The sequence below is a fragment of the Panthera leo genome, chromosome D1 (genome assembly GCF_018350215.1).
Source record: "Panthera leo isolate Ple1 chromosome D1, P.leo_Ple1_pat1.1, whole genome shotgun sequence".
Lineage (NCBI taxonomy): Eukaryota > Metazoa > Chordata > Mammalia > Carnivora > Felidae > Panthera > Panthera leo.
The window spans coordinates 60,415,489-60,425,698 of NC_056688.1; the positions used below are offsets into that span (position 1 = coordinate 60,415,489).

Sequence of the window (10,210 nt, forward strand, 5' to 3'; positions counted from 1 at the left end):
CAGACTTTCCTAGGAATCTAGAATCTTGTGACAGAAGGAAAAAAAAAAAAACTACACAGAACAAGTAAGCAATGCTAATGATAGTGAATACCTCATTCGTTTTTTCCATATAGCAGAACTTTGCAAGGCAGTGCCCTCTTGGCATAGCTTTTTATGCCACGAAGTATGTTTAATTAGTTACTGTTCTTGAAACTACCAACACTCTCAGTCCCCACAATTGTCAAAAGGCTGTATTAGGGGCGCCTGGGTGGCTCAGTCGGTTAAGCGGCCGACTTCGGCTCAGGTCACGATCTCGCGGTCCGTGAGTTTGAGCCCCGCGTCGGGCTCTGTGCTGACAGCTCAGAGCCTGGAGCCTGTTTCAGATTCTGTGTCTCCCTCTCTCTCTCTGCCCCTCCCCTGTTCATGCTCTGTCTCTCTCTGTCTCAAAAATAAATAAACGTTAAAAAAAAAAATTAAAAAAAAAAAAAAAGGCTGTATTAATGACCAAAGTCTGAGGGTCATTAATGAGTATCCATATGCACAGTTTTAACAGAAGCTGTCAAACATAGTTAATGTCTCTACCACAGGGATAAATGTATTAGTGTCAGTTTTAGACCAGTTATCAGAGTAGTATAGTGCCTGTGGAAGCTTGCAAGCCACATCTTGATTGCTCCCAATTTCTGGCGATGATGAATAAAAAATAAACATTCATATGCAATTTTTGTGTAGATATAAGTTTTCAACTCCTTTGGGTATATAAGGAGTGAAATTGCTGGATTGTATAGTAAGAATATGTTCAGTTTTGTAAGAAACTGCCAAACTGTCTTCTAAAGTGGCTGGACCATTTTACATTTTTCTGGACCATTCCTTCAGCCATGAATGGGAGTTCTTGTTGCTCCACTGACTTTCAGGATTTGGTGTTGTCAGTGTTCTGGATTTTGGCAATTCTAGAATCATTATTATTTTAGTTTGCATTACCCTGATGACATATGATATGGAGCATCTTTTCATATGCTTCTTTGCTGAATCACTTTCTTTTAAGTTATCATTTTGTATGCCTGTGTACAAGTTAGGAACAACTCTCCAGATATTCAGAATGCTCAGGAACAGTCATGGGCTCTGAACCAGATAACACTGCAGTGGCCTCAGTGAATACAGTTATTCACCCCTCCTCTCCTACCTGTGTTATCTATGTGTTATGATTGCTGCACTACTGGCAAATGACTGGTAAGCAAACTCACGGGTGATCCATTAACACCCCTTTTCCCTTACTTTTACTCTATGAAAGGTTTTGACTTAACAGCTGTTTAGGAGTCAAAAAGCTCTTGAATGAACTGGAATCCTGGAATCTCCAAGATATTTCTTTGGCGAATTAAGAATGAAGCTGCATGCAAAGAAATTGCTCTTTGTGGTCTTTCAGGGCACAAAGGGTTAGCAGGACACAGGTGTATAGTTCTCTCCTAGGGATTTGATTTTCTGTTGGGAAAATAACTCTCACCAGGCAGCTTCTGAGCCCTTTGTAAAGCCTGCTTTTCTGAGGTCTGATACCTGAGTATTCTGTTTGAGTTCTCTTGGCAAAAGAGAACCTCTTTGGAGATGGCTTAATGGGGCAGGACTGGTCAGGAAGTGTTTTCCTAGCCTTGGGACAGAAGCATCTTTCTGCCCATAAGGTTTTGAGGTTGAGATAATCTCTCTCTCTCTCTCTCTCTCTCTCTCTGGCTTTAAAAGACTCTCTGCTGCTGTGTGGGATGACTCTTCAAAGAGCAGAGGGTAAGAGCAAATGACCTCCCTTTCCAGACTCAAGATTTCTCCTTTGCATAAGGTCAGTGTTTTAGTGCATTGAAATCTTTTCTGAATACATCAAGGACTCTACAATCTTAAGATAGTTTATAAAACCAACAGTTCAGAGAAAATTGGTGAACTTAGTAGTATATATTTGACAAATTCATATACTATATATATTCATATATCAATTTAAAAACAATTGATATAATAAAATATACATTAAAGTCATGAAGCTATGAGCATGTGTTCATCATTGAACATATTTTAAAAATTAAATTCCTTTTAAATAAGTAATGGCAAAGCATGGCATTTGAAGTCAGAGAGAATAGAGTTTAATTTTTAGATCTGCCATTGTCATGTTGTATAAATGTGAGAAAGTAACATGATTCCTTTGAGCCTTGTTTCTAATTTTAGCTTCAGTTTTCTCATCTATAAAAGGAGCTCATAAGACCCAGGGCATGTTGTGATAGTGATGGATGCAAAGCTTTATAGTGGGGGCAGTCTATTTATATGTTCTTGGTAGTCTGGTTACAGGGATTTGTAAGTCATGGCCCTTGTCTTGGAAGAATTCTCCACTGGGGAGAAAGAGACATTTAAGTATACCTTCCCATGAATAGTTATTTAATATTTGCTCATTAGTTTTAGTGCAAGAGGACCAAAGGAGGGTTAGGAATAATAGAATTAAAAGGAAAAAAAGCTATTATTTTCCCACAAGCTTCACTAATGGAGTTCCCTGCATTGGAATAGTCCCACTCTGTTTTCCTTTGATTCAAAAAAGAGACCAGAGGAAGCATGCAAAGCAGTGGAAAGAGGATTCAGAGAAAGAGATATAATGAAGTAAATTGTTACATAGTAGGCATTTAATACATTATCAGTGTTGTTACTAAAGAGAAGGCTAGTTTGGATACTTAGATAATCCTTTGGGGGGTCTCTTAATTTATTTAACTCTAATACAAAGAACATTAATGTGAGAGTCTGTTTCCTCATCTTTAAAATAAAGAGGTTATTATTTAAAGGTCCTTACAACTTCACACAGAAAAATTTATTTTTATCACCAGGTCTATCTTTGTATAGAAATATATCTGGTAGGATGAATACTAGATTAATCAGAAAAAGTGTTGATCTCTCATTTTAATATATGCCAATATGGTTACATGAACTTTATTACCAATTTGAAGGGGTATCTATCAGGAATCACAATATATGCCTGATATTAAGGGTCTAGGGTTTATTACTATTACCAGATATAATGAATTCATTCATTGAACAGATACTCTTAGAAACTGTTGTGCCAGGCATTTTTCCTGGCTCTGAGATCAGAGGTCTGAGAAAAACTGATGAGGGCCTTGTGTTTTCCTGGGGGTTTATTTTCAGCTTAGTGGCACGCCTCTCCAGTCTCATCAGTAGACTTCTTCTTTTTTGAAACTACTGCTATTCCCCAGGGCTCTTTCCTCTGACCTCCTTCACTGTTCCTATGACTTTAAACCAGCCATCAGTTAGACAATGCAGGAGTCACTTTTTTGGCAAAGCAAGTTAAGTACATATTCTAATTCTTGCATGTAAGTCACAGGTGAAAAAGTGAGATTTGTCTTCCAACTGATGTACAAGCACTGAAACCAACCAATGGATTTTATTTTGTTATACATTGCCCCTCAATTCAGATTTTCTAGACATTATTTTTTTGTGTGTGTTTGAGTTCTGAAGAGCCTTCCTATATTGAACATTTTTCTCTTTTCTTCTCTTCAAATGCCCTCTTCATCACACTTCATGTAATGAATTATCCCCACTCTAGTCAAAGCTACTGCCTGTTAATAGAGTTGGAATGAAACTCACCAAGTTGACTTATATACACTTCGATATTTTCTTTCCCAGAGTCTTGGACAGGCCTTCTTGTGGTACCAGATGTAATTCTAATTGCACACGCTGGAATTTTGTAGATATTTAAATATTTGTTGAGTCAATACACACGTGAATGAGTAAAAAAGGAGCACGTACCTTAAAAACCAAGTATTATTTCTGAAGATAAAATAGGGTGTAAGAACACTTAGGACAAGAATCACTATAGAGGAACTTCTTTAATCCTACAGATTTCTTGATGTGGGTGAACATGTCATCATCCTTCACCTGAATGGAGATTAACCCAGATTCATGACAGTTACTAAGGGACCACACCCACCAAAATCTCCATTCATTTTCTTATTCTTTCACAATAATGGAATATTAAGAATCATAATCAGGTAATTCCTCTCTAATTGTTATGTCTTAGCTTGAAATTAGTTCCTTTTTTCTTGTAAGGTTAACTTTGGGCCATATTTCTTCAGGGAGAATTTCCTTTAAACAATATCCGATTCAAGGCTACTACCTATACAATGAAACGCTTTATCAGTTATCACCCATTGCAGTCTATTTGCCAGATTGAATTTGCTCTTCAATAATATTTAGTTTTTATCAATAGCCATTGTGCTATTTAATCAGTGGTATTAGAAAATATTTAATATTGTCTTTATGATCCTCTTTTATTTGGATGCATAAGGACTTATCTTTTTTATTTAATGTTTATTTATTTTTGAGAGAGAGAGAGAGAGAGAGAGAGAGAGCGTGCGCAAGTGGGAGAGGGACATAGAGAGGTGGGCAGAGGATCCAAAGTGGGTTCTGTGCTGACAGCAGTGAGCTCAATGTGGGGCTCGAACCCGTAAACTGCAAGACATGAGCTGAAGTCAGGAGCTCAACCAACTGAGCCAACCAGGTGCCATAGGACTTTTAAGCCTTAATGGACCTCTTAAGGGGAAAAGAGAAGTGAAGAAAAGCAGGATGAATTGGCTCTTGTATTGTCCCAGAGTTGCACAGAAATATCCTATCTGTCCATGTACACGGAATCATAAAACTGGAAAATATGTTACTGTTATCTACTCTAACCTCCTTTTTTACACATGTATGTGAAAATGTACTGAAGCCTAGATATAACATGTTACTCTTGCTAAATCCCAGGTGTCCTTGTATATGATTTAGTGTTCTGTCTCTTTCCTTAGTTCACCCAAGATTGACTCCAAATCTAAGAAAAGGATAACTGGGTTTGCACTTCCATTGAAGAACAAGACAAGGCTCACTAGTGATCCTGGATTGTATGATGTGTAGAAAAGAGTGAAAACATTTTCCTTGCCTACTTGTATGGTCCTTTCCTTCAGGGAAATCTGCTTCCTTCACTCATCATGCCATCCTTCAATCAGAGCATTTTCCACCCTGCAGTCTTCTTTCTTACTGGCATCCCTGGCTTTGAAACTTACCATGCCTGGCTCTCCATCCCTTTTTGTTGTCTCTATGCCATTGCCATCTCTGGGAATGGCATGATCCTGTTTGTGATCTTCACTGAGTCGAGCCTCCATGAACCCATGTACTATTTCCTCTCCATGCTATCTTTCACAGACCTAGGATTATGCCTTTCCACATTGGTCACCATGCTGGGTATTTTCTGGTTCAATGCTCGAGAAATTAGTTTTGATGCCTGCATTGGTCAAATGTTCTTTATCCATGGTTTCACATTCATGGAGTCCTCAGTACTCCTGGCAATGGCCTTTGATCGCTTCACTGCCATCTGTAACCCACTGAGATATGCCACAATCTTAACCAATTCAAGGATCATCAAAGTGGGCTTTGCCATTGTTATTAGGGGGACAACGGCTCTAGTGCCTTTACTCCTGCTCCTAAAGCGTCTGTCTTTCTGCCATGGCCATGTTCTGCACCATTCATATTGTTTCCACCCTGATGTGATGACGCTTTCATGCACAGATACCAAGATCAACAGTGCATTTGGTTTGGCCATTGTCATATCTACTGCTGGCCTAGACTCTGTGTTTATCCTCCTTTCCTATGTTCTGATCATCCACTCTGTGCTCAACATGGCCTCCCCAGAGGAGCGGAAAAAGGTCTTTGGTACCTGTGTCTCACACATAAGTGCTGTTGCCATCTTCTACATTCCCATGATCAGCTTGTCACTGGTGCATAGATTTGGGAAGCAAGCCCCTCCCCTGGTGCACACTCTCATTGCTAATGTTTATCTGCTCATCCCTCCTGTGATGAATCCCATAATCTACAGTGTGAAAACCAAGCAAATTCGTAAGGCAGTGCTCAAAATATTCCTTTCTAAGATGATTTAGGAATTTTTTATTTTATCTTTTCTTCCCATAGTCTCTCTAACTCATATTTGATTATTATATTATTTATTTATTTAAATTAGAGTTAGGTAACCTACAGTGTAGTATTAGTGTTAGGAGTAGAGCCCAGTGATTTATCACTTATATATAACACCTAGTGCTCATACCAACAAGTGCCCTCCTAATACCCATCACCCATTTAGCTCATCTCCCACCCAACTCCCCTCTAGCAACTCTTGGTTTGTTCTCTGTATTTAAGACTCTCTTATGGTTTGCCTCCCTCTCTCTTTTTATCTTATTTCTCCTTCCCTTCCCCTATGTTTATCTATTTTGTTTCTTAAATTCCACATATGAGTGAAATCATATGATATTTGTCTTTCTCTGACTTATTTAGCTTAGCGTAATACACTCCAGTTCCATCCACGTTTTTGTAATGGCAAGATTTCATTCTTTTTGACTACTGAGTAATACTTCACTATATATATATATATATATATATATATATATATATATATATATATGACACCTCTTCTTTATCCATTCATCAGTTGATGGACACTTGGGCTCTTTCCATACTTTGGTTATTATTGACAGTGCTGCTATAAACATGGGGTGCATGTGTCCCTTCAAAACAGAACACCTGTACCCCTTGGATAAATACCTAGCAGTGCAATTGCTGGGTTGTAGGGTAGTTCTATTTTTAGTTTTTTGAGGAACCTCCATACTGTTTTCCAGAGTGGCTGCACCAGCTTGCATTCCCACCAACAATGCAAAAGAGATCCTTATTCTCTGCATCCTCACCAACATCTGTTGTTGTCTGAGTTGTTAATATTAGCCATTCTGACAGGTGTAAGGTGGCATCTCATTGTGGTCTTGATTTGTATTTCCCTGATGATGAGTGATGTTGAGCATCTTTTCATGTGTCGGTTAGCCATCCAGATGTCTTCTTTGGAGAAGTGTCTGTTCATGTCTTCTGCCCATTTCTTCACTGGATTATTTGTTTAAAAAAATTTTTTTTAACATTTATTCATTTTTGAGAGACAGAGTGTGGATGGGGGAGGGGCAGAGAGAGAGGGAGACAGAATCTGAAGCAGCTCCAGGCTCTGAGCTGTCAGCACAGAGCCCGACGCGAGGCTCGAACTCATGGACCGTGAGACCATGACCTGAGCTGAAGTCAGATGCTTAACTGACTGAGCCACCCAGTCACCCTTGGATTATTTGTTTTAAAAGCTTGATATGTTTCTCGTACCAGAGAGTACTGCTGTATTAAAAAGGGGTCATACCCTGTCCAGGGCTTGGCACTTCAGGAAGTGTTTCTGGTACATGCTGTGTGCACTCGCTGTTGTGTTGTGGCTGCTCTTTCCCCCCTGGTCAGGCCTCTGCAGAGCTCCTCCTTGCTTGCAGTGGTGGAGTGTTTGGACCTTTAACTAGGTGTGCTTTGATTTGCTTTCTGAAGTAACTCTGGAAAAAAGAGGAAGGAGTAAAGCCTGATCCCATAAAAAGAGAAAAGGGAAGAGAATACAACAAAAAACCAAACAGAGAATCAAAAAACTATTATAAGGCTGATTCCAAAGAAAATGAAAGGAAAAAACAGAAGAAAAGAAAGAAGAATAAAAAGAAAACAATAAAAATGACTGATTTTTTAAAAAAGGAAATGAAAAAAACAAACAAGAAACTATGAGCCTGATTCCAAAAAAAAAAAAAAAAAAAAAAAAAGAAGGAAGACAAAAGGAGAAAAGAACTCTCAGTGTAGTGTTGAGGTGTGATTTTCAGTGCACTTGGTCCTTGAGGGGTGCTGGCTATGCTGGCTCTGGAGGAGAGGCCTACCCAGTTGGCTCAGAGTCAGGCTTGCCCCAGTAATTAAGTAGTTGCCAGGCAAGAGGGGCAGGGTTTGGTGTAAGGTGGTCCACTTCACTGGGGGCTGCTGTGTTTCTGAAGTCTCACCTCTCGTTGATGTTGGGGATAAATGGCACCACCCCAGTCTCTCTTGCCCAGATTAGGGATCTTACAACCCCTGCTGTTCAGGCAGCCCTCACAGAATAGTGAGGGCAGTCAGCTGGCCCTGGGCCACATCTCCCCTGCATTTTTTCTTTGGCACATGGCCGGGATTCAAAACCTAGAGTCTTAAAGGACTGGCACTGTGCAGAATTGAAAAAGCCTATTTATAAATGCTTTCATTCTGTTCTGATGATGCAATAGCTTCGTATTTAGTGAGTTCAAGAATGTAGATTCTTGGGGATAGGGACTTGAATCCCATTTGTGACAAGGCCAAAAGACACGTGTACCTTTGGCCTTGTCACAAATGCTTTCATTGGCACAGAATAGGACCACAGGTAAAATATTTCTACAAAGTGGACAAATGAAGTCATGAATTAGGGTTTAAACAGCCTTATAACCTCTGAGGTATAGCATGATTCAAGGGATATTTGATATAATTTCCCTCAGTAGGAAAGTCTAAGTTACAGTAATTCTAACCATTTATTGGTAATGCTTATTATTTCCTCAGATAGACTACTCATGGCCACAGAACATGAATAAGCCTAGAAAACATGAAGTCAAATAAAAATCAAACTTACTTAATTCTTAAAAGGGTTATTCAGGTCCCTTTGGTAAATGTATTAAAATTTTAACTATGTAATATCCAGTGATTTATTCTTCAAAATACGTGTCTAATGGGGGAAAGTGGGCCAAGATGTGTTGTGATGTTCAACATATCATTATTCGTTGCAATGCAAATCTGGAAACTGCTTAAACAATTATTTTAGGGTATTGGTTAAATAAAATATAAACTCTCATGCAACCAGCTAAATACTGACATAGGTATAAATTTATATATTATTAAGGGAAAAGATAGATTAGTTTACAGGGTATGTATCACTGTTTCTGTATATATTTCATGGGAACACACACACACACATACACTTGCATATCCACTCACACATATACATTGTAAAAGTGTGGATAGATATGTTCCAAATGTCAAAGTACTTGTCTTCCGATAATTAGAGATTGGCTTGTTTATATTTTCTGTGTACTTTCCTGCAGTTTAAAAATGCTCAATAATGAGTGTTTAAAATTTTGCAGGTAGTGAAATAATTGATTTCCATTTAACACCCACTTGAAAACACAGTTTTTTGTTCTTTTTTGTTCTTTTTTGAACTTTTTTGTTCTTCATCTTCCCTTGTAATTGCCTCCCCATGGGTCTTCACAATCTGTCTTCATACCACCAATTTATAATATGACATCCACTTCCTGCTTTTGTCCATTGCTGTACTAACTGTGGTTCAAAACCAGGGCATCAGAACAACTTAATATCTTCAACCCCAACCTGGAACTACTTAATCAGAAATTCTTTAGATGGAGCCTGGGGATTTATATTTTAACAAGCTACCTCCAGGTTAGCAGGCATGTTAGATAACACTCTTCTGGGATGTTTCACTTCTGAAAAAAATACCATAAATATCTTGCTGTTTGTCTTTGATTGTTTTGTGCTCTATAACTGAAATATTCACCTGCTCTCCACCAGCCCCTAGTAGTTGCCTTTTCCTTCTTCTAGGTGCCATTAATAAATCTTTGTCTTATAGGCAATTAGGGCCATCTTCCCTGACTTAAAAATTTTTGAAAACAGCCATTGAACTTTCAAATTAATCTATCATGCACATATATAAGCATAGTACTTTATTAATAATAGCTAATTTAATACATGCTTACTGAATTAACAACTTTTACATAACTTTGCAAATATTTTTCTTACATATTTTGGCCATTTTCATTTTGGCAAGTGCTTGTGGAATGTACTGGTGTTGAAACAGTGAAAAATGAAGACATAATTTCTATTTTTAAGGAGTAATAATCTGACTAAACATATATAAATTCAAGTAATGTTTAAAACAGTTGTTTCTTTTGAATGAGACTGGATAAAACATTGAAGCAAATACTAAGAGGAATCATTGATGGTGATCTCTCTGTTTGCCAGGAAGAACCTGAACTAAAGGGGATATCAACAACTCAGGAAACTCTTAGTCTGAAGAGGAAAATATAGCTCCTAGAAATTTACTGTTTAGCAGAGGAGATATAATACACATTCAATTACTTCTAAGGAGTATACTTAAGGAGTATACTTCTAAGTATAAACATAACAGATTCAAACTGCATGGATTCTCAGGAAAAGTTTTAAAAATGGAGAACTTTGAAGGTAGAGAACCATATGTATTTTTTCTTTGAGTATAGTTGACACACAATGTTACATTAGTTTCAGATGTACAATTTAGTGATTTCACAAGTTTATATACACT

At 38.0% G+C, this 10,210-nt stretch overlaps 1 protein-coding gene across 1 annotated transcript; it reads left to right on the forward strand.

Moving 5' to 3' along the window:
* Positions 1-4,973: 4,973 nt before the first annotated feature.
* LOC122200395 (olfactory receptor 51F2-like) lies at positions 4,974-5,918 on the forward strand. Its single transcript, XM_042905962.1, has one exon. The coding sequence runs from the start codon at positions 4,974-4,976 to the stop codon at positions 5,916-5,918; it is 945 nt and encodes a 314-aa protein (XP_042761896.1).
* The last annotated feature ends 4,292 nt before the right edge of the window (positions 5,919-10,210 follow it).

Coding starts and splice junctions, on each gene's coding strand:
- LOC122200395 (XM_042905962.1), top strand. CDS start 4,974: ATGCCATCCTTCAATCAGAGCATTTTCCACCCTGCAGTCTTCTTTCTT.